We start from the raw sequence: 25,427 nt of genomic DNA on the forward strand, positions 1-25,427 counted from the left end.
GCTCTGTTTAGGGAACCTTTTAATGTTTGATGTATTACAGTATTTTAATATTTTTTTTGGAAGCCCAGCCAGATGGGCGGGGTATAAATATATTATTATTATTACTGATTCAGATGTACAAGACAGTGTGAACTACAGTTCCTCCTTGTGACTGAGCTGCTTCAGACGCCATGTGGAGGGGGAGTGCCTGCTTGCAAGCCCCTCCACACCAAGACTTCCTTGCATGTAGAAAGCTAGCACAACAGGGAAAATATTACGCTAGAAGCACTTGATACCTATGCAGGCTGCTTTCAAAAATGTTCATTCTTAGGCAAGGCAGTCCCATAAAACGTTTATTAGCTTGCCTTGAAGATTTAAGTGAGATATTACTCTGGGAAAGAACAAGAACTGGCAGGCTATTTTGCTGGCATTTGAACCCCATGTACATTAAGCAGATTGTTTAAATATATAAGAAACTGAATCCGATCTGAGCATCTTGAATTGAAGCAGAACAATACAAGCCCTTGGTGATATTAGGAGTCCAGATTTCTTCACTAAAACAGTGATATAAAATATCCTGTCCTTTAAAACCTTATTTCCTTCTTACAGCAGAAGTCCAAATACCGTCTTTAAAAATAGAATATCTGAATATATTTTAAAATTACTTTTATATTAAACATACCTCTGAGGTCAGGTTCCTAAGAGTGGCATTTGCAGACATCCAGCCAACGCATGGAGCAGACTGTGTGAATGCAGAAAGATTTAAATATTTGTGTGTGTAAAATAATAATAATAATAATAATAATAATAATAAATGTCTATTCACCTTTCCTCTGAAGATGACAAGGTGGTTTATTATTATTATTATTATTATTATTATTATTATTATTACTACACACACACAAAATACATAGTAACAAACAAAAAGAATAGCCCCACGCAAACAGTTTAAAAGATCATAGATTGTTTAATTAGCCGAAGGGAGAAGAGGAATGTTTTTGCCTCGCACCTAAAGATATGTAATGAAGGCACCAGGAGACAGAGAAAAACCTCCATTAACTGGAAGGCTGGAGATGTTATCAAAAACATTGCATGTATTTTTTAAAACAAAGTGTTACTGTTTCAGACCTAGGCAGGAAACAGAGTGAAGGAGATAATTCAGATTAACAACCGAAATTCAGAAAACAGATGTTCTTAATAGTTGCGGACTCAATCGTCCATGATCTCTGGTTTACTTGTTTGGAGCACTAAAACTCAGGGATGGCCTAGAAGAACTTGGGTGCCCTAAACAAAATATTGAAATGAGATCCCCCTTCTTCTCCCCCAGTTAAGTTTGGATCCTGTCATCCCTCCAGGACTTCACCTATTCAATTTGTCCTTGGGGCTTGTTGATCCCAACAGACTTGCTTTTGTCCTGGGCAACACTTTGGTACAAAACAGCAAGGCATGGGGACTAGCAGGGGAATCCAACACCCATCTCCTTCCATTTGCTTCTTCTTCAAAGTTCCACCTTGTGATAAGGCCAGCCCTGTCTAAAAGCTGAAAGATTAGCTCATAGTCTATACTTGCTACATACAGTTAAAGGTAAAGGTAAAGGGACCCCTGACCATTAGGTCCTGTCGTGGCTCACTCTGGGGTTGCGGCACTCATCTCGCTTTATTGGCCGAGGGAACCGGCGTACAGCTTCCGGGTCATGTGGCCAGCATGACTAAGCCGCTTCTGGTGAACCAGAGCAGCGCACAGAAACGCCATTTACCTTCCCACTGGAGCGGTGCCTATTTATCTACTTGCACTTTGACGTGCTTTTGAACTGCTAGGTTGGCAGGAGCAGGGACCGAGCAACGGGAGCTCACCCTGTCGTGGGGATTCGAACCGCCTTCTGATCGGCAAGTCCTAGGCTCTGTGGTTTAACCCACAGCACCACCCGTGTCCCAACGCTACATACAGTTACATGCCTAATTATGCCAGGGGTCAGCAACCTTTTTCAGCTGTGGGCCGGTCCACCGTCCCTCAGACCATGTGGTGGACTGGACTATATTTTGGGTGGGTAGGGGGAAATGAACGAATTCCTATGCCCCACAAATAACCCAGAGACGCATTTTAAATAAAAGCATACATTCTACTCATGTAAAAACATCAGGCAGGCCTCACAAATAACCCAGAGATGCATTTTAAATAAAAGGACACATTCTACTCATGTAAAACCACACTGATTCCCGGACCGTCTGCAGGCCGGATTGAGAAGGCAATTGGGCCGCATCCGGCCCCCAGGCCTTAGGTTGCCTCCCCCTGCTTTACGCTCTTCCTAAAGGAAGGTTCGTTTATGAACCTCACGAACTTCCACCACAACTAGATGTCAAACCAACAGAAGGCATCACCTCTCATACTCAGCTTTTTTCAGCCCAAGATGTAATTGCATTGGACATTGAGGCAACTTACCTGTAGACAGCTGAGAAACGAGAAAAAATGTTCGTATGTGACATCTTTGTTCAACTGGCCTGGAAAACAGAAATATTTTCAAAACTGACCACGTGAAAACATATCATGTCCCTTGCTGGAAACGCATTAGAAATCTGCCTGGCAAGAGCATTTGAGTGAACGTGTTTGGGCTTAACTCCAGGAGAGGAAGCTCACTTCTGACCTTCACATGCTGAGCGTGAAAATCTCAAGAGATTCTCATTGTGTTCAGTGCTTAGAAGCATCCCTATGGTTGGGAGACTTCCATTATCAACACACAAAGGTCAGAAGTGGAGCTGTGGGAGAAGGGGACATTGTGGCTTGGTATGCAACCCAAGTCTACATGCATCCACCTAAAAGAATGAAAAAGACTAAGAATTTCACTGTTTGTGCTGAGGCACTCAAGTACATAGAATAGGCAAGCAGTCCTCGGACGCTCTCCCTCCTTTGATATTTCCTGCCACTATCACTATATTCATTAGTGTACAGTGGCTATTTTGATAGCTGGCATATGTACACGACAATCCTCATGAAGATTTGGCATAGGCAACGGTGCCAAAATTAGGTATAAGGCAATTAATAGCAGTTTGTCTCATTATTGGATCTGTAATCTGCAGCAGCTCTATTCAGGCTTCTTTGGTTTTAGCTAAAAGCTATGCACAAAGCTTTTATGGGACGTGGGTGGCGCTGTGGGTTAAACCACAGAGCCTAGGGCTTGCTGATCAGAAGGTCGGCGGTTTGAATCCCCGCGACGGGGTGAGCTCCCATTGCTCGGTCCCTGCTCCTGCCAACCTAGCAGTTCAAAAGCACCTCAAAGTGCAAGTAGATAAATAGGTACCGCTCCGGCGGGAAGGTAAACGGAGTTTCCGTGTGCTGCTCTGTTTTCGCCAGAAGCAGCTTAGTCATGCTGGCCACATGACCTGGAAGCTGTACGCCGGCTCCCTCAGCCAATAAAGCGAGGTGAGCACCTCAACCCCAGAGTCGGCCACGACTGGACCTAATGGTCAGGGTTCTCTTTACCCTTTACCTTTTATGCACAAAGCCTAGTGCTTGTTTGGTTTACCTTCCAGCTTTTCTCCAATGTTTTGGGATAAGCTAAGGTTCATAAGGCCTTTTATGCTCTCCACAACTTTGTGAAGCAAAGCTGAGCAGTATGATTTGCCCAGGTTCGCTCAGACACTTGCATAGCTATGTAAGGATTCAAAATGAGCTCTCTTTGGCCCCATTCATATATATCCTTTGTAACTGCTGCTGCAAATAAACTCCCTCAGGCTGATTCACACAATGTATTTGCAATATACTATATAGCAAGCACACACAAACTCGGCCCTCCAGATGTTTTGGGACTACAACTCCCATGATCCCTAGCTAGGAGAACCAGTGGTCAGGGATGATGGGAATTGTAGTCTCAAAAATACCTGGAGGGCCGAGTTTGCCTGTGTCTGCTATATAACCTACCTTGGCTTTATTGCTGCCCCTTCACATCTGTGTCTCAAGTCACATTACACACACACACACACACACACACACACACACACACACGTCTTCTTTACTTCTGCATATAAACCTTTTCCACCTCTATTCTCAGCCAATTAAGCTAACAAGAGATCAGAGTCACATAATATTCACTTCAAATCCCAGGGTTGAGTGACTGATACCTATTAACAAGCCTTTCACTCTCCAAAACCAATCTAGCTTTTTCACGTCAAGGAGGAAGATTAAAGACAACTGTGTGCAACTATGGCTTTTTTATACCTCACATCGGTTGGCTTTAAAGGTGGAAATAATGCATTCTGTCACAGAAAGAAACATATACTTCTTCTGTCCATGTGACCTAAATTCATGTATTGTTAAACTCACCTCAGGCTTCCCATAACATGCTCTATATTAAGAAATGTTCATATTTGATCATTTGTCTCGTAGTTTTTTCTCCTTCTCGGATCAAGATAATGAATTACAGTATCTTAAGCTGAACTCCTACATGTCCTTGCCAGGGAATAAGTCCCATTGAATTCACGGCACCCAGCTGGAAGCGCTAAAATCTGTCAGGCAGGCAGTCTGCCTTTGACACAATTGGGAAAAGAGACATTTGTAAAACATTTAAAGTTTTGAAAGAAATAATACAAAAGACCAGAGAGATTTGTTTATTTTTTGCCAAATAAGGCACTGGAGGAATTTTCAGCTATGACCACAAAAAACGTAATCACCAAAGCCCAAACCAAGGTTTCCTTTATATATCTTAAGTACAGTATACCCACTATCTAGTATAAAGCTGGACAATGTGCTTTCACTGAAAGGAGGAGTTGCAAATTTTGCAACTTGCACAAATCTGAGGGTCCCAAAGAGCCACGTGGTGAATGAACTGGCACTCAGAATCCCAGCACTGCCATTTCATAGCACCTCCGCAGCGCCATCACATCTAAGAAAAAAAGTTGGTGTATTTACCCAGAGGATAGAATCGATCGTGCAAGTTATCCCACAGAAAGCGGCCGTCTACCAAACCGGTTAAAAGCACATGGCTCCCTTTGGGAAGGAGGCCGTTGAGATATTGCAGAGCCTGCATAACACTGGCGCGCATCTGCTCAGGCCGTGTCATGTGTTCAACAGTGTCAGGATACCTAAGAGAGAAAAAGACCACACGGCGCTTAGCAAGGAACAGCAAAAGCAAAACAGCTAAATGGTCTCCCGTTTGGCTACGCTTTGGGTGATCTGTTTGGATGCATTTGTCAAGACTAGGAGGGTTACTGAACCCCAGCGGGTGCCATAAGCGGCTGGCAGGCTACAGGAAACGATGGATCATCAAGCTGTGCAGGCTGGGACTAGATGGTTAATTGGGGCCACTCCGACCCCGTCATTCCATGCAGAATTTCAAGAGTTTAGTGCCGGATGTGCCTCATGTGTCCCAACAAAGCTGGGATATATTCTTGTTAAGAAGCAATGGTTCTGAAAGATTAAAAGTTAAATATTGACATGTGTCTCCATCTGTAGATGCACACTGTCTCACAGCAGTTAACAGAAGCCCTTAGAAGATCAAGCATTTTCAGAACTGGGGAGCTTGGGCAGAGAAGCCTTTATCATGGCTGATTTACCATTAAGGGAGTTTAATCTTTTTTCTGTTATTTCTTTCAGTTGTCCCTCATTTCAAAGCACAGATTGCCTCTGGCCCCAATCAGTCAGCTCTTGTTTCCTTCTTGTTATCATGCCTTTATGTCACAGATAAAATACAGCAATGGGAAAAGAAAGCTGCAGAGATGATCAGTTAGTGGAAAAACAGCAAATCTAACAATTTTGCTTGCTTCCCTTCTCTCTCAAAAAACCCCCAGAACCCCACTGTGCATTCATTTTTTTTTCATGTTTCTTTTTTATTATTATTTCGCTGTCCTACATTCGTGCCTTGGTAGGCTGTGAGATATGTACCATCTGTCTATATTTTTGTACATCCTCCTCATTTGGACATTGCAATTTGGGTTCTGCTGGGAAAGCACATGATTCGCCAATTTCATTATCTCTGTCACTTACAAATGCCTGTATTTCTCAATCTCTCACTTGCCACCTTGGCATGAAATATTGGCAGTTAACTGTGCTTTGGCTGAGGTGTGATTCTGCATCACAGAAGCTACAGCACTCACTTCAGCTAGAAACAGAGACCTGAATTAGACCAGGAGAGGGATGCATTATTCCAATCAACATGGCTCTAAATACCAGTTTAATAGGATAGTGAAATACTGTCACTTGTTAATTAAAACAACCGCCATTTTTAAAGAAAAAAACCAGCAAATCTGTTATGAATGCTTCTGTTTCACTATATCTGCATATTAATTCCTGGACGATGAATGTATAGTTTGATATCCAAAAAACCCACATCTCTGTTTTGTGAGTTGGCAAAGATTTTGATGGTGTGAAAGCCAAGGGTTGGTTTAGGGAAAAGTTCTGTACACATTCTAGTGGACTTTTATAGATCAAATATTTCATTGCATGCCCCTGCCCCATCTTTTCCCAGTACTATTTTCCCAACAGATTTATCCCAGTGCCTTTTTAAAGGAAGTTATCATCGTGAAAAGTAACAGGAACCAGCCAACAGCTTCCCTTGAGACCACAGCTAGACTTGAACAAGGGCAAACATTAATGTTTCATTCTTTTGCAGAATAAGATGCATTCTCTTTCTGATACAGAGGTCTGGGATTCTTGTGGAACTTGTGCTGTTTCAAAACTTAGGCATTAACAGCATACTAAAACCATCCAAATGGAAGTAAGAATAATAAAAAACAAACAAACAGAAAGACAAAGCAAGAAAGAATTAATGGCACAACTTGCTGGGTAACATTTGTGAGATATTGCAGGGAGAGGGTAAGGTAGGCAGTTGTGTCTGAAAAGAAGCAAAACAAAAACTCCTCTTGTCACATCAATGGTGCAAATGGACAATATGGCATCAACACAGGCCATTTATTCAAATGTCAATATTCCCAAGTGAGGGTGAAAGAAAAGCAACAGGATTAGATACTCCATTCTAAGTTTTTATAAGGTGAACTCGAGAGCTTGGTATTTCGTATTGTTTTCCTTCATTTATTTCCATTCACGATACCATGGAAGTACACTGCAGCTCAGCCAATGCCAAACACTACTGACTAGTTATTTAGACTCACAATATTGAGCTTTTGACATAGTAGCAAACCACTGCACAATGTAAATCTTCTATTATGGTAACTAATACCTCAGTACTACTACTACTACTACTACTACTACTACTACTACTACTATTAAATTGCTTCCACTTGTGGGCTGCCTAGAATCATAGAATCATAGAGTTGGAAGAGACCACAAGGGCCATCGAGTCCAACCCCCTGCCAAGCAGGAAACACCATCAGAGCACTCCTGACATATGGTTGTCAAGCCTCTGCTTAAAGACCTCCAAAGAAGGAGACTCCACCACACTCCTTGGCAGCAAATTCCACTGTCGAACAGCTCTTACTGTTGGCAAGTTCTTCCTAATGTTTAGGTGGAATCTTCTTTCTTGTAGTTTGGATCCATTGCTCCGTGTCCGCTTCTCTGGAGCAGCAGAAAACAAGCTTTCTCCCTCCTCTATGTGACATCCTTTTATATATTGGAACATGGCTATCATATCACCCCTTAACCTCCTCTTCTCCAGGCTAAACATGCCCAGCTCCCTTAGCCGTTCCTCATAAGGCATCATTTCCAGGCCTTTGACCATTTTGGTTGCCCTCCTCTGGACATGTTCCAGTTTGTCAGTGTCCTTCTTGAACTGTGGTGCCCAGAACTGGACACAGTACTCCAGGTGAGGTCTGACCAGTGCAGAATACAGTGGTACTATTACTTCCCTTGATCTAGATGCTATACTCCTATTGATGCAGCCCAGAATTGCATTGGCTTTTTTAGCTGCCGCGTCACACTGTTGGCTCATGTCAAGTTTGTGGTCAACCAAGACTCCTAGATCCTTTTCACATGTACTGCTCTCAAGCCAGGTGTCCCCCATCTTGTATTTGTGCCTCTCATTTTTTTTGCCCAAGTGCAACACTTTACATTTCTCCCTGTTAAAATTCATCTTGTTTGTTTTGGCCCAGTTCTCTAATCTGTCGAGGTCGTTTTGAAGTGTGATCCTGTCCTCTGGGGTGTTAGCCACCCCTCCCAGTTTGGTGTCATCTGCAAATTTGATCAGGATGCCCTTGAGTCCATCATCCAAGTCGTTGATAAAGATGTTGAATAAGACCGGGCCCAAGACAGAACCCTGTGGCACCCCACTAGTCACTCTTCTCCAGGATGAAGAGGAACCATTGATGAGCACCCTTTGGGTTCGGTCAGTCAGCCAGTTACAAATCCACTGAGTAGTAGCATAGTCAAGACCGCATTTTACCAGCTTCTTTACAAGAATATCATGGGGCACCTTGTCAAATGCCTTGCTGAAATCAAGGTAGGCTACATCCACTTCATCTACCAGGCTTGTAATTCTGTCAAAAAACGAGATCAGGTTAGTCTGACATGACTTATTTTTCAGAAATCCATGCTGACTGTTGGTGATCACAGCATTCCTTTCTAGGTGCTCACAGACTGTTTGCTCAATGATCTGCTCCAGAATCTTCCCTGGTATTGATGTCAGACTGACTGGGTGGTAATTATTTGGGTCCTCTCTTTTCCCCTTTTTGAAAATAGGGACAACATTTGCCCTCCTCCAGTCTGCCGGGACTTCGCCTGTTCTCCAGGAATTCTCAAAGATGACTGCCAGTGGTTCTGAGATCACATCTGCCAGTTCTTTTAATACTCTTGGATGCAGTTCATCTGGCCCTGGAGACTTGAATACATCTAAACTAGCCAAGTATTCTTGTACTATCTCCTTAGTTATTCTGGGCTGTGTTTCCTCTGCTGAATCATTTGCTCCAAATTCTTCAGGTCGGGCATTGTTTTCTTTATCGGAGAAGACTGAGGCAAAGAAGGCATTGAGGAGTTCAGCCCTTTCTGTGTCCCCTGTTTGCATTTCACCATCTTCTCCTCTGAGTGACCCCACTGTTTCTTTGTTCTTCCTTTTGCTACGAACATACCCATAAAAGCCTTTTTTGTTGCTTTTAACCTCTCTAGCAAGCCTGAGTTCATTTTGTGCTTTAGCTTTTCTGACTTTGTGTCTACACGTGCTGGCTATTTGTTTGAATTCCTCTTTGGTGGTTTCCCCCCTTTTTCAATTTTTTGTACACATCCTTTTTTAATCTTAACTCAGTTAAAAGTTCTTTAGATAGCCACCCTGGCTTCTTTAGTCATTTATATAACCAAACAATCTCATGGTTGGCATATTCCCACTAAATATGAGTTTATTTGGCAACATTCATGAATATTTGGTGTATCTGGATACAAATATTAAGTTTGTATTCCACTATAGAATATATTTTACGCCACTCATTCCTTCTAAAGCTTTTTATGATTATTACAATTATTATTTTATTATCTTGTAGCTTTATTATTTCTGTTTATGACTGTCTTTAGTACTACTTTAGTTTGATGTTTTGTTTGTTACAGTAATTTTTCTAACAAAAAGTAGTAGTGGTATTTCAGCAGAACAAAATGACTAAAATGCCATAGCCCGGGAACATCCTGCAAAATTCATAAACTATCCCTCCCCATATCTCCACCTTCTCTCCCTCTGCAGAAGTAAACAATTTAGTTATAAAAGCAGTAGAATGCATACATGCATGAACCATTTAAATATATCAGAATGTACACATGAGCACTTGTGTCCCCCCACACCAACAAGATCAGATAATTCTATCAAGGATGTTACACAAATGATAATTAAAATGTGCCCTGCATATATTGGGTTTTTTTTTTTTTAAATGATATTTATTCCAGATTTAAAGTTACAAAAAAGAAAAAGAGAAACCATACAAAATACAAAAAAAAACTTTAGCCATAACAAAGCAAGAAACAAACAAGTAAAAAAGAACAATAAGATAGAATAAAAAAGAAGACTTAACAAAAAATATAAAAATACATTGAGTTAAAATAAAACAAAAACAGATTAAACCTTTACATAGCCTTTTCCCTTTACTTATTTCCATGACCTCCTCTCACCTCCCAGTTTTGTATTCTAGTTCAGATCGTGTTTCCAGCAAATCCTTTAACCTTATTTTCATTTACGTATTTTAAAATTAAAATAATGTGATTAAACCTCCTCTAATTCATCAATTTCATCAACTCATTTTTGCTTAGTCCATTATATCATATCTACCAGAATGACCTAATATTCTTTTTCCAACCTCTTTCTAACATTCTTTTATATTGCAGTACTTTTGAAGATATACTTTGAATTTTTTCCAGTCTTCTTCCATCGACCCTTCTCCCTGGTCTCGAATTCTGCTGGTCATCTCAGCCAATTCCATGTAGTCCATCACTTTCATCTGCCATTCTTCTCGGGTGGGCAATTCTTGTGTCTTCCAGTATTTCCCAATGAGTATTCTTGCTGCTGTTGTAGCATACATAAAGAAAGTTCTATCCTCCCTTCGCACCAATTGGCCGACCATGCCCAGAAGAAAGGCCTCTGGTTTCTTCAGAAAGGTATATTTAAATACCTTTTTCAGTTCGTTATATATCATTTCCCAGAAAGCCTTAATCCTTGGGCATGTCCACCAAAGGTGAAAAAATGTACCCTCAGTCTCTTTACATTTCCAACATTTGCTATCTGGCAAATGATAGATTTTTGCTAGCTTGACTGGGGTTAAGTACCACCTGTAAATCATTTTCATTATATTTTCTCTTAAGGCATTACAAGCCGTAAATTTCATACCTGTGGTCCATAACTGTTCCCAGTCAGCAAACATAATGTTATGTCCAAAATCTTGTGCCCATTTAATCATAACAGATTTAACCGTTTCATCCTGAGTATTCCATTTCAACAGCAAGTTATACATTCTTGACAGATTCTTAGTTTTAGGATCTAACAATTCTGTTTCCAATTTTGATTTTTCCTCCTGGAAACCAATCTTCTTATCTAAATTATAAGCCTCCCTTATTTGATAATAATGAAGCCAGTCTCGAACTTTAGATTTTAATTTGTCAAAGCTCTGCAGCTTTAATCTATCTCCATCTTGTTCTAAAATTTCACAGTATTTTGGCCAATTTGTCTCCATATTAGTTTTTTTCAGAGCCTTAGCCTCCATTGGTGACAGCCACCTTGGTGTTTTACTTTCCAACAAATCCTTATATCTCACCCAGACATTAAACAATGCTTTCCTGACAATATGGTTCTTAAAGGCCTTATGTGCTTTAACCTTGTCATACCATAAATATGCATGCCATCCAAAGACACTGAAGATGCGAAGGGCCAATGTGTGAATGTAGCGCCCCACAATGGTTGTTTACATATTTGGCACAGACGATTCGCTCATTTAAATTGGAGATTTCTCCAGAAAGCACCAGAGCTGACACAAGGGTGCAAATTTAATGTTTGTGAAACATTTCTAGATTGCAATGCATGTAAACAGGCGAAAGTTGTGACATGCTCATATCCAAAGTCAGAGAGGCAGACCACGCAACCCTTTGAATTAATTCATGCAGATTTGTGTGGGCCCATGTCTGTTGAGTCACTGGGAGGTTCGAAGTATTCTTTGCTTTTGATTGATGATTTTTCGAGGTCTGCTTGGACCTTCTCTCTGAAAACGAAAGGGGAGGCGGCTAAAATGATCAGGGATTGGATCACCGCAGTTGAGGTAACCTTTTCCACCAAAGTTCGTGGTTTTCAAAGTGACAGAGGTGCTGAATTCACTGGTTCTGCTTTACAGGATTTCTTTAGGGAGAAGGGGATTAGCCACAGACTGACCGCTCCTTACTCTCCGCAACAGAATGGGGTCGCAGAGAGAAAGAACAGGACGGTGCAGGAAGCTGTGTCTGCGATCCTGTGGGACGCAGGGCTACCCCAGAAGTTTTGGTCGGAGGCCTGGAGATATGTGGTCCATACCGAGAACAGAGTGTACAACTCTAGTGTAGGAAATACACCGTATTTCTTACTTCATGGAGAGAAGCCCAAGGTACACTACCTTCGTGTGTTTGGTTGTGAGGCTTGGGTGCTTATTCCAAAGGCTCTACGCAAGAAAGGTGAGCCAAGATCCAAAAGAATGATCTTTGTAGGGTATGAGCCTGGCTCAAAGACCTGGAGGTTTGCGTACCCAAGTGGAGACCAGTCTAGGTTGGTTATCAGCAATAGCGCTGAGTTCTGTGAGCAAGCTGGTTGGAAGCGTCTGCACGCTAATCCAGACGTGCTTCCACAGCAGTTCTATGACTCAGACGAGGAGGAGGAGGAACTTGGAGCTGGGGACCACGGTCCAGAGCAACAGAGTCCAAGGCAGGGACAGCTCAGGATCCCTCAGAGGGGGGAACCTAGAACACCTCCTCAGGCAAGTGTCAAGTTTGAGCCAAAGAGTGAGCCTTCTTCACCTGCTGGACCAGCTGTGAGGCCCAAGAGGCGCAGCAGGTCAGAGGGGGAAGACACTGAAGTTGAGGATGACTTAGCTGGACCCAGTGAAGCGGCAGGGTCACCAGGAGTCACACTGAGGAGATCAGCGAGGACAAAGAGGCCTCCTGATCGGTACGGCGCTTCAGGCGTCTGGGTAGGTTCTGCAAGATGTGAACCTGAATCCTTCGAGGATATTCAGAGTTTACCTGAGGAAGAAGCAGGCAAGTGGCACAGGGCAATGGACAAAGAGATGAAGTCCATGAAAGATCTAGGTGTGTTCTCACTCACAGAGTTGCCACCGGGGAAGCAGGCTGTGAGTTCCAGATGGGTTTACCGCTTGAAACCCACTGACGCTGGAGAGCCGCAGTATAAAGCCAGGTTAGTTGCTCGAGGATTTACGCAGAGGAAGGGAATACACTTCACGGAGGTGTATTCGCCAACGTCACGAGCGGAGACTCTGAGAACGCTTTTAGCTTGTGCAGCACAGAGAGGCTGGAAGGTAAACCACTTTGATGTGGATGTTGCCTACCTTAACTCAGATCTCCAGGAGGAGCTGTACATGATTCCTCCTCTGGGGTTTGAGAACTCAAGGCAGGATGTTGTGTGGAGATTGCACAAATCCATCTATGGATTACGTCAATCTGCTAGAAACTGGAACATGTGCCTGAATGAAGCTTTGGAGAAGCTAGGCTTCAGGAAGAGTCTTGCTGACAGTTGCCTGTTCCTTAGAGGATCAGGAGACTCACAGGAGCTGGTGCTGATTTGGGTTGATGATGTGCTTTTCGTCTCAGAAACAGATGAACAGGCGGAGAAGTTTGCCAAAAAGCTAGGTAAACGATTCAAGCTTAAACAGCTTGGTGCTGTCAAAACCTATCTAGGTGTCAATGTTGAGCGTGCACAGGATGGAAGTTTTTTGCTCAGCCAGAGAGGTAAAATTGAGCAACTGCTTCAGAAAATGAGGATGAGTGATTGTGCAGGAGTGAGAAGTCCTATGGAGACTAGTTTTGTGAAGGACAGCCAGCAAGCGGAACGCGCTGCGTTCGAAAATACTGAAGTGTTTCAGTCAGCTCTAGGGAGTTTGTTGTACTTGTCCCAATGGAGTAGACCTGATATAGCGTTCGCTGTCAATCTGCTCAGCAGGGAGGCATCAAACCCTAGTGTGCAAGCCTGGAATGGCATCAAGAGAGTTCTGAGGTATTTGCAGGAGACCAAAGACTTTTGTCTTAGGTTGCCAGCACAAGGAGAAGTGAAACTGACTTGCTTTGTGGACTCGGATTGGGCTAATCTTGAGGATCGCAAGTCTGTGTCTGGCCTAGTGGTGAAGTTTGGGAACTCAGTAGTTGGATGGAGGTCCAAGAAGCAAAGTCTGATAGTGCTCTCATCCACTGAGGCTGAGTTCAGTGCTCTTTCAGAGGTGTGCAGAGAAGTAGAGTTCTATGCTTGTTTGGTGCAGGAGCTCTGCGAAGTGGATTGTCTGCCGATACGTGTTTTCGAGGACAATCAACCATGCCTGCGTTTGGCAGAGTCAGGTCAGTTCAAGGCCAGAACGAAACACCTAGACATTCGCTTTCGGAATGTGTGCCAGAGTGTTCAGGAGGGATTAGTTGCGCTGAAGTATTGTCCCTCTGCCAAGAACCTAGCTGATGGGTTCACGAAGCCACTCACCTTCCAAAGACATGGAGAGTTTTGTGAAGGTCTGGGTTTGGGACGACCAAGGGTCGATTCTCCCCTCAGGCGCGAGACAAGAGGGGGTGTTGGGTGTAGTGAAGGGTTAACCTTCTGTGTCTCGAGGCTGAGAGGAGGCACTTACAAGGGAAGTAAGCCAGGACGTGACGAAAGCAGCTTGGAATGCTGTGAGCTGAGTAAAAAGTGAAAGCAGCTTTGCTACGCAGCTGCTGAGAGAGACAGGTCGCAAAATGCAACTTGAATCAGATGGACTGTAAATATGCTACTTCTGAGCAAATAAAGTGCTACTAGGAAAGAAGAAACGTGTGGGACCTATTTACTGACTGCCCTTTCTACACGAACTGCTGTGCAATTCTGCTAATTGCTTTACGACCTGCAGAGGTGCAGGGGAGCGTGCCGGACCACAACAATAAAGCAATAAATCTAACTTAACAGTTAAAACCTTCTAAATCCAAAATGTCCGTGTTTTCAAGAAGCAGCCAGTCTTTCAGCCAGCAAAATGCGGCTGATTCATAATAAAGTTTAAGGTCTGGGAGGGCAAATCCACCTCTTTCTTTAGCATCAGTTAAAATCTTAAATTTTATTCTTGGTTTCTTGCCCTGCCAGACAAATCTCGAAATATCTCTCTGCCATTTCTTGAAACAGTCCATCTTGTCCAAAATCTGCAATGTTTGAAACAAAAACAACATCCTAGGCAATACATTCATCTTTATCACAGCAATTCGGCCCAACAATGATAACTTCAATTTTGACCATATATCCAAATGCATATATTGGTTTTTACACCTGTTTATCTATCATGCTTTTTACGTGCAGTGGTACCTTGGTTTATGAACTTACCGTATTTTTCACTCCATAAGTCGCACTTTCTCCCTCCTAAAAACTAAGGGGAAATGTGTGTGCGTCTTATGGAGCGAATGCAGGTGGGAGGCTCTGCTCAGCGCTCCCTTTAAAGAGCCACATGGAGCGTGCGTGCGGCTCTTGGGGGCTTTTCCCCGAGGAGGGAGAAGGGCAGCCACTCAGTCCCTTCTCCTTCCTCGGGGAAAAGCCCCAAGACACACGCTCCGCACGCTCTTTAAAGGCTTTTGCGGGAGGTGGGGGAAGGGACAGAGGGCAGCCTCTCAGTCTCTTCCCCCACCTCGCGGAAAAGCCCGCAAGAGCCGTGCTCCCTTTAAAGAGCGGAGCGGAGCGTGTGTGCGGCTCTTGGGGGCTTTTCCCCAGGAGGGAGAAGGGTGGCCCATCAGTGACGGGTTGGACTCCCTCCTCGGGGAAAAGCCTGCAAGCGCCGCACACACACGACTCGTTAAAGGGAGTGCTGAGCAGAGCCTGGGATGCATACAGGATCTGCTCAGTGCTCCCTTTAAAGAATCCCCCCCCCCGGCATTCCCCCTCTAAAAACTAGGTGCGTCTTATGGTCAGGTGCGTCTTATGGAGCGAAAAATACGATAATCTGTTCCGGAAGTCCATTCTTAAACCAAAGCGTTCTTAAAGCAAGGCGTGCTTTCCCATAGCAGCAGGGGACTCAATTTACAATTTACAAATGGAACACACTCAACAGGAAGCGAAACATGTTCTTATTCCAAGGCAAAGTTCAGAAACCAAAACGTTCTTAATCCAAGTTGTTCATAAACTAAGCTGTTCTTAAACCAAGTTACCACTGTACATTCCCCCCCTTCCCCGAGAAACATCAGCATTCTTGTTTGGAGAACTATAATTTCCCGAGTTCTCTGGGAAGGGGGAATGACTATTAAATTAGTTTAAGTGTAATGGAGATATACCCAACGTTATATTTTCTTAAAACCTTACCCATTGCAGACGTCATTTCCAATCATTGAAAAGATAACTATTGCAGGCTTGTCAAACTGTTGATTCCTTGCCAAGCTGGAAATAAAAGATAAATGAAAACTCAGTGTTAAAATTCTACTCACAGCATGAACAGTTCTCTCTGGGTTGTATCTAACTCAGAGCAGATCCAATGAAATCCATGGACATGTCTAACTTAGGTCCACTGATTTAAGTAGCTCTACTCTGAGTATGACTTAGATATAACCCCCCCCCTTCCTCTATAACAATATACAGTACGTTCCTATTACACAGAACTTACTAATGCAATATAATTTTATAAGGGTTTACAGCAAGTAGATGAGGCTTTAAGATCATGCTGCTCATCAATATAATCAATGACAACTGGTGATGACAATGATAATAATAGAATCAAAGAACTGTAGAGCTGGAAGGGATCTTGAGGATCTTTCTAGTCCAACCACCTTCAAGGCAGTTATCCTGCCCACAGCCATCCCTGGGTGGCCTTGAATCACCAACCTTCCGGTTAACAGCCGGACGCACTCACCCATTGTGCCATGGGAGGGACACTTAGTTTTTCTTTAACATAGCAGCTTCTCATAGTAAGCATGTACTTACTATGTGCACTATGACATATACTATGACATATACACAGCTTTCCCAATAGGGACCTGGTAAGGTCACACCACCAGTTATAGGAGCCAACTCCTAGGGGCCAAGGGGTCTTTGTCCCCCAATGAAGTATTTGTGGGGCCCAGGGGCCTCCAAAGTTGACGGGCATGATCACTGTCATACCCCATCGTTCTGCCCGGACACTGAGGTCCAGCGCTGAGGGCCTTCTGGCGGTTCCCTCACTGCGAGAAGCCAAGTTACAGGGAACCAGGCAGAGAGCTTTCTCAGTGGTGGCACCCACCCTGTGGAACACCCTCCCACCAGATGTCAAAGAGAACAGCTACCAGACTTTTAGAAGACATCTGAAGGCAGCCCTGTTTAGGGAAACTTTTAATGTTTGGTGCAATACTGTATTTTAATATTTTGTTGGAAGCCGCTCAGAGTGGCTGAGGAAGTCCAGCCAGATGGGAGGGGTATAAATAAATTATTATTATTATTATTATTATTATTATTATTATTATTATTATTAAAATGTGTGCACCGTGTCATGTGATCGATTATGCGGGGTGGGGCTTACCTGCCCCCCCCCAATATTTTATTCAAGTTGGCACCGCTGCCATCTAATTCAGTATTGCCAACTGTGTGGTACTCCAGGGATTCAAGCTGCTGCTTTTCTCAGACTAACCTGGAGATGCCAGCGGTTGAACATTGGTCCTTCTGCAGGCAAAGCAGTTGGTCAACCACTGAGCTCTAGCCCTTCCCCAAATAGATTTAGGCAAAGGAACTCTCAAGCTACTTCAGAGATGAAAACCACTGGTTTGGATGGCTTTAACATATTAGACATTAAACATTAACTATGAAAAGGATTGGACAAATTCATGAAGGATACATCAAGCAACAACTGTTGTCATGTTAGCCAAATGGAATCTCAGCCTCTGAATGTTTGCATAATGCATCCGGACTTTCAAGTAGCAAAGTGATGGTGGCGTAGCTGGGGCCTTGCATTGTCCTGCAGCTAGCTATTTAAACTATGGATCCAATAGTTCAAATCCCCCATTAACTATTTACCTCTTTACAAGCTCTAGGATGTTTTGCGAAGAGCCACCTAGATGATCAAAGGCAATGAATAAAAGAGAATTTAACACAGCTTAAGTAACAAGACTTGTAAAATGCCTGAAACATCCAATGAAATAAGGTCCCCTTGAAATTGGTGACATTTGAGTGAATTGTGATTAACTTTGGGGGATCATGTCTAGCTGGAAAGCTGGACCTACTATTTCCCAACTGAAGCAAGTCAACTTTTCATAACCTACTAGGCTTCTCAGGCAAGCAACCCAGATATCCCTCCCTGCAGCTTCACATCAACCATGCAAGCAAGCGGTAAGGCTGCACTCCTTTCCTTACCCCCTCCCCGTGACCCATCTCTCCCCAGCAGTTATGCAGCAAACCCAAAGTACTGCTGACTATGGCAGACAGGAAAGGACCTGAGGGAATCAGTTGAGAGAAACTACGGTGCCTCAGTTCACAGTAAACTGAAGATACAGGGTAGAATCTACCCCTTTCCATTACAATCTATCAGCCTGTATCACATTGACCGTAATAAGCAGTCTTATCAGCTTTTGGAAACAAAAGCCCCAAGTTGTCCATCACCTATTCTCAAGGCACACTTTTTGCATCTGCAAATGTATTTTGCTACCTGCAGCCAATTATTTTGCTGAAAAGCCATGGCAAACATGATTAATACCAATTGCCCTAGAAGGCCTTGAACGTTTGCAAGTCAGTCATGGATGAACAGATGGGGAGGTAGCCAGCCAGCCAGAAGCTTGGCAGGGAATGAGAAAAGATACTGTTAGACTTGCATGCTAGAACAGTCTGGCTGTGAACTGGCCTTATCTTATTGTTGAATGAACCTTTTGCTCCTCCAAACCATAAAGAAAAAAGGACTCCTGACAGTTAAGTTCAGCCGTGAACGACTCTGGGGTTGCGGCGCACATCTCGCTTTACAGGCCGAGGGAGCCGACGTACAGCTTCCGGGTTATGTGGCCAGCATGACCAAGCTGCTTCTGGTGAACCAGAGCAGCGCACAGAAACGCCGTTTACCTTCCCGCCAGAGTGGTACCTATTTATCTACTTGCACTTGGACGTGCTTTCGAACTGCTAGGGACATGGGTGGCGCTGTGGTCTAAACCACTGAGCCTTGGGCTTGCTGATCGGAAGGTCATCGGTTCGAATCCCCGCGACGGGGTGAGCTCCCGTTGTTCAGTCCCAGCTCCTGCCAAACCATAAAGAAGGTATAACAATTTAAAGTTGCAAAGAAACTCCAGGTGAACTAGGATTCCCCAAGGCAGCCGAGATTAAGATAACGTTTTCCTGCTTCCAATGGTACTTAATGGCTGCCGTGAAATATCTGCCTTCCTAATGTTCAATGGGCCAGAACATTCATTAACAGTTACATTATTCGGATCCAAGACAAAACACATCATCACAGAATGTGATAAAAGTACAGGTGAGAAACCCTATCCTGAGACGTGGGGAAATGAGTTCAGGAAGCGGCTCCCCATCAATCACATATGCTAGGAATACAGGAACAGCTGAAGGCACCCTGTCCCCGACTACCCTGGAATGAGCTGAAAATAATCAGGCGGAGGACAGGCTTTCTATCAGTGAAGACTAGCTGATCATTCTTGGAGCTTATATGTGGTTATTTCCAGCTCAAGCCATATGTATCCAGGGTACAGCGTTTTCAATAAGCAGAAGGCTGCCTGTCTGAGGCGTTATACCTTGTTTCCTGAACTATCAAGCAGCATGAATTAATTACAAGAAAAATCTGTCCCAGCCAGTGCATCTATATTTGGAAGAATGAGAAGAAAACACATCCATTTTATGTTGCTGAAGAAGATGCTGGTGTGTCCAGCAAACTTCAATGGGAATGTTTTAGTATGCGTACCAGTGTCTGTTAGGACGCGGGTGGTGCTGTGGGTTAAACCACAGAGCCTAGGGCTTGCCGATCAGAAGGTCGGCGGTTCGAATCCCCGCGACGGGGTGAGCTCCCGTTGCTCGGTCCCCGCTCCTGCCAACCTAGCAGTTCGAAAGCACATCAAAGTGCAAGTAGATAAAAAGGTACCACTCCAGCGGGAAGGTAAACAGTGTTTCCGTGTGCTGCTCTGGTTCGCCAGAAGCAGCTTAGTTATGCTGGCCACATGACCTGGAAGCTATATGCTGGCTCCCTCAGCCAGTAAAGTGAGATGAGTGCCGCAAACCCAGAGTTGGCCACGACTGGACCTAATGGTCAGGGGTCCCTTTACCTTTACCTTTTACCAGTGTCTGTTACCACTATGTCCAGTGACATATTTGAATGATGATTCTAGGCAATGTGTTGTTGTTGTTTTTAATCCTGACTCCTACGTATTTGTGTGTTTGCTAATAGTTAGCCAGCCAGCCAGCCAGCCATAGGAATATAGGATACCTTCTTAGATTGAGCCAGTGATTCAGTCTAGCGCAGTATTGTCTTTACTGAGTTGCAGTGACTCTTCAAGGTTTCAGACAGAGGTCTTTCCCAGCCCTACCTAAAGATGACAAGAATTAAACCTGGGCCTTAGCCTTCTGCATGCAGTGCTCTATGTGCCTTCCCTAGAAACAAGAATGATGAGGTTTCTATACTGCTCAATCTGCATTTCCCTTCCCCCAGCCTTGCTGTTCAACAGCTTCTACTCATGGTGAATGAATGTGCACCAGTGTGGGTGAAGAGCAAACAAGGTACCATTTTTGGAAATGTTCTGGTAATCTCGATGGTTGCAGCGGTTTCTTTTTCGTAAATATAGGTACAGCGACTCTGTCCAGCCTCTGAAACAAAGTTAACAGAACTCTGGTTTAGTGAAGGCATGGCATGCAAATAAAATATCAGATCAAGAATTGCAAAGATACAGTGCAGAGGACTTTCAGGTCACTTATTTGGGGAGAGGAGCTTTTATGACTAAATGGTCTTGATAGAACACCCCCATTTTAGCCTCATGGCAACACTGTGAGATGGGTTAGATGGCATGATAATGACTTGTCCAGTGGCCAATCCATGAGTTTCAGAGCTGAGCTGAAATACCTGAATTGATCACATGTTCATGTCCCTTTAAGAGGGGGAGTTACGTTTTCTTACCTAAGTCGGGGTGGGGGTCAAGTTTTGGGAGATAGCTCTGATCAGCCTACACTGGGAAGCAAGGCAACCAAAGATGATTATTCAGTGTTGCAGTACTTTTGTAACATCTCCTGAAGAGAACAAATTCCTTAGTCAGCACTGTTAGCAAACAAAAAAGGCACAAGGCCTGTGACCTGGGTGTTATTTACTGGAGTGATTGTTCATTCATTCCAAATGTGTGTTTGGCTCCAAAGCAAAAAAGCTAGATGGGATCTCCCTGAAAAGATCTGTTGTTGATTGTATCGGGGGCTCCTAGCCCAAAGGCCTTTAACACTGCTGAGCTGCTGCACTTGCGCAATGAACTGAAAGCCAAGTTTCAGTTGTGGTTCATAAAGTTCAGTTGTGCTTTATCTTTGTTGCAATCTCACCTGCACTCCATCTGCGTGGCAAAGGGCATAGTGACACACCGTATTTATAAATGTTAGAACCACAAGTTATTTACATCTACAACTTACAATCAAGGGTGCAATGTTTGTACATTTGATGTTTCTGGAAACTTCTTGGAGCAACTTCACGATTCCATTGTTATCCAAGGCTTACAAAGGGATGTTTGGAGGAAAAGGATGCTATTAGTGGAAGGATATAAACCAAGTCTACTGCTTCCATTGGAAGAGCTGTACAATGGTGTGTCCAGCACAGCCAGGGTTTGGGCACAGTACACAAAAGAATCTAGCTTCTGCATCACTCTGGTTCTCAACACATCACCTGAAATGAACCATGAGCAGGGACCATGGACAAGACAGGCACTACTGTCGCAGGCTGGACCTTCACTTATCCTTATTGGGGAGGGTCAATAAGTGCAATAGGCTTGTTTGCTTATATCTCCCTTTGGGCGTTATTAATTGTGAGATAAGGCAATAAGGATCCAGAAAGAACAGATGGCTTGTTCCCATTGAGGGAGGAGAAGCCTGAATATCTTCCAGAAATTGTATATAAGCATTTAGTGGGCACAAGTGAGCAGGGAATTACTAGGGGGTTATTTTACAGTTACTAATATTTTAAAGGTGATAAATTCATTGATTTTTAGATGCTGTGGGCAGTCTTTTACTAATGAGCCTCATCAGCAAAAGGATCTCTGCTTGCACAATAGGAATTTCCTCCCTCTGCTTCCTGTGCGCACACACACCCTCCCCAAATCTGCTCCAGAGGGTTGGGAGAACCCCAGAACATATTTAGGGGGTGCATAAGAGAGGAGGGGGAGATAACATTCCCTTGTGCAAGCAGAAATCCTTATGCTGAGAGAATGATTACTTTAGTGCTACACTGAATTCTACTTCAGTGTTGTTTTCTACCCTGAACCTTTAGGGGAAAGAAGGCTTTAAAAAAAATCTAGATAATGAATCAAGAGAGACAGAAAGGAAATAATTTTCAGGATGCATTTTTCAAGAAACAGAAAAGCTTAAAAACACTGGTTTACTCCACAGATGATTTCTCCAAGCAGTCAGGCAAACCCAGACTAAGCAATGTCACTGCTATTTCACATTGAGGCCAAAATGAGGGTGAAATTGTAAAGTCCAAACTGTAAAAGCTTTGCATCACTAAGAAGTCTGGATCATCTTATAAATAGTTTCTTATATCTCACAGCCCCACTTCTCAGAAAGTATAAATAACTGCTCTAGACAACCATAATGCCTAAACAAACAATAGAACATCTACAGTATTGGCCTGAATATACGCCGTGCCCGCAAATAAGACGCAACTTAAAAATTCGGGGGGGGGGGGGGAGAAAAAGACAATACCTGAATATAAGCCACTCCCTTAAAATTCTCACACCTGTAAATGGCAAATGTAGAAGAAAATCCTACAGGTACTAGAGAGGACCCATAATTGGGTTAAACACCTGTTCGTAGCACCGTAAATGCAAATAAAAAATCAATACTGCACTGTAAAATACGGGGAAAGTGATGAATGACATTAGAATTACGGTAATTGCACAACAGTCTCAAGCTCGCAAATCGGCAATAAAATTGTTTTTGTTCCTTTTTATCGTATGTCTGTTTTAGCAGCGATATCATAAAAACCGATTTTTGTAAGGTCACAAATTGAAGCTGCACTTTAACTTTTCATGGTCTGAATTTTTTTGGGGGGGGGAGTGTGGCTTATATTCAGGCCAATACAGTATATATGATCCTGTTTGTTCCCAATAAATCCTTCTTCACACAAAGAATGAAAAACCTAGCTTTTTATATGATTGAAAAGGAGATGGGGGCAAACAGTCTTATGAACTAAGAAAGATAAATTGCCCAGGAATCAGGAGTTTATGGAACATTAACAAAACTGCCTTAGCAATTGCAAAGAAGTAATTAGGAGACAGTTGAACCAAGGAAACCTTGTCTCTAAACATTGCTTTGTCATCTTAGACAAGTGGACAGATTTGGGAACAGAAGGAATAATAGATCCCACAGATTAAAAATAGAGGCTATTTCAGAACAGTGACATTGGGAAAGAACATCAGGATGAAACAAATGGAAAGTAATTAAGTTGGAGCTGAATTTCGAAGGTAATTACTCTTGGGAACGAAAACTACCATTTGGATGAAAACCACTAATTTAAGCTAACATACTTTGTTTAAGCAGGGTCAGGATTGACATGTGGAAAAAAGAATGGACAAATCTGTCAATTTCAGCTTCACTCAGCTTCTCATTTCCCCAATCTTAAGTCTTAATCACATTTCCACAACACTTTGTGATTTTTTCTTTAAGCCCTCATGAAAATTCGGACGTGTATTATTATTATTATTCTTACAACAACCCCACCCACCGTTCACCAGCAGATTCCAGAGTGGATTACAACAATCCGAAATGAATAATTGACCTTTCGTGACACACCACTCCAAAGTGATTGTTTTTAGAGGCTTACAGAAGTACCATGATTTGACTAAAAATGTGGAGTCAAGGGGCTGAAGCTTTTGGATTTCATTAAGGATTCCCCTCTACTATCTCTCCAATAATTAAGAGGAGGGAGCTCATATTGAAAGAAACTGCCTGGGGGAAGGGAGCTGCAGGGACAAAGACAGTGAGTGGGGGAAGAGAAAGCACACACACACAAACGCCTGCGGTCCAGCTGTGCATCCCTTTAAAGCATAAGGTAAAGGTAAAGGTACCCCTGCCCGTTTGGGCCAGTCTTGCCAGACTCTAGGGTTGTGCGCTCATCTCACTCTAGAGGCCGGGAGCCAGCGCTGTCCGCAGACACTTCCAGGTCACGTGGCCAGCGTGACAAGCTGCATCTGGCGAGCCAGCGCAGCACACGGAACGCCGTTTACCTTCCCGCTGGTAAGCGGTCCCTATTTATCTACTTGCACCCAGGGGTGCTTTCGAACTGCTAGGATGGCAGGCGCTGGGACCGAACGACAGGAGCGCACCCCGCCGCGGGGATTCGAACTGCCGACCATGCAATCGGCAAGTCCTAGGAGCTGAGGTTTCACCCACAGCACCACCCGCGTCCCTTTTCCTTTAAAGCATAGCTTCCCACTATTGCTTTCGCTGGGACATGGATCTATGTGCCGCAGTTGTGTTGTTTGGGCTTGAAGGTACCGTAAGTATGAAGGAAAAAGAAGAAGAAAGTTTGGTCTGGAAACCATGAAACAATGTGTTATTGTGGAATGGGAGGATCATAATTTTTAGGAAACATCAGAAGCAGAGGGCATGGAAACACTCCAGAACTTCCATCTGAACACAAAACATTTTCTCCACAACCATTCATTCCTGAGATTCTGGTGACTTAGCTTACATACCCAATTGTGGAGTTGAGGAATCCGGTTGCTCCAGAAAACTGAGGCCAGTCGAGCTCATCGGCAAAAGCCTCAGGAAGGTTGGAAAATGCCTTCTATAAAAGAGATTAAGAAATCAGGATGGATTTTATTTTCTGTACTTGCCCTTCACCCAGTTGTCTCATGGTGGGTTACAATAATGGGCTTCCATGCCCAGAACATTGGCAATAAACGATTATTCTTTTCATATTAGCTTTTAATATGATACGAAGTTCAAGCAGTTTAAATACAGTTAATAGGACACAGCTATAGGCCATAAACAAATTAGTTATCAAGAATTATAGATCAGACATGTAAAATATATGTATTTCTTTTTGGGAGGAGGACTTAATGACAAACCCCTTCCCTTGAGATTTTATTCCTAGAGATCGGCTACAGTGTGAGTGTCTGGAGGTGGTTGGAGGAGGGATGGCGGCTAACAGATTGGAGTTGAATCCTGACAAGACAGAAGTACTGTTCTTGAGGGACAGGGGACGGGCTGGTGTGGAGGACTCCCTGATCCTGAATGGAGTAACTGTGCCCCTGAAGGACCAGGTGCACAGCCTGGGAGTCATTTTGGACTCACAGCTGTCCATGGAGGTGCAGGTCAATTCTGTGTCCAGGGCAATTGTTTACCAGCTCCATCTGGTACGCAGGCTGAGACCCTATCTGTCCGCGGACTGTCTTGCCAGAGTGGTGCATGCTCTAGTTATCTCTCGCTTGGACTACTGCAATGCACTCTGTGTGGGGCTACCTTTGAAGGTGACTTGGAAACTGCAATTAATCCAGAATGTGGCAGCTAGACTGGTGACTGGGAGCGGCCGCCGAGACCATATAACACTGAAAGACCTACATTAGCTCTCAGTACGTTTCCGGGCACAATTCAAAGTGTTGGTGCTGACTTTTAAAGCCCTAAACGGTCTCGGCCCAGCCCGGAAACTGAGGTCCCGCTCCGAGGGCCTTCTGGCGGTTCACTCACTGCGAGAAGTGAGGTTACAGGGAAC

At 43.6% G+C, this 25,427-nt stretch overlaps 1 protein-coding gene across 7 annotated transcripts in view; it reads right to left on the minus strand.

Moving 5' to 3' along the window:
- The window catches only part of AOAH (acyloxyacyl hydrolase), a 99,402-nt gene that overhangs the window by 13,835 nt on the left and 60,140 nt on the right, over positions 1-25,427 (minus strand). For 4 of the 7 annotated variants that reach the window (XM_080975913.1, XM_080975911.1, XM_080975912.1 and 1 more), the window contains 7 exons: positions 24,409-24,500; positions 20,247-20,329; positions 17,555-17,591; positions 15,878-15,952; positions 4,882-5,054; positions 2,419-2,477; positions 662-721 (listed from right to left, as the gene is read on the minus strand). In XM_080975913.1, coding sequence (XP_080832039.1) covers positions 662-721; positions 2,419-2,477; positions 4,882-5,054; positions 15,878-15,952; positions 17,555-17,591; positions 20,247-20,329; positions 24,409-24,500 — 579 coding nt within the window. The remainder of the gene's footprint in view (positions 1-661; positions 722-2,418; positions 2,478-4,881; positions 5,055-15,877; positions 15,953-17,554; positions 17,592-20,246; positions 20,330-24,408; positions 24,501-25,427) is intronic. The other 3 variants (XM_080975916.1, XM_080975917.1, XM_080975914.1) reach the window with 3 other exon arrangements.

This window comes from Podarcis pityusensis, assembly GCF_964106645.2.
Source record: "Podarcis pityusensis genome assembly, chromosome: 12".
NCBI classification, from domain to species: Eukaryota; Metazoa; Chordata; class Lepidosauria; order Squamata; family Lacertidae; genus Podarcis; species Podarcis pityusensis.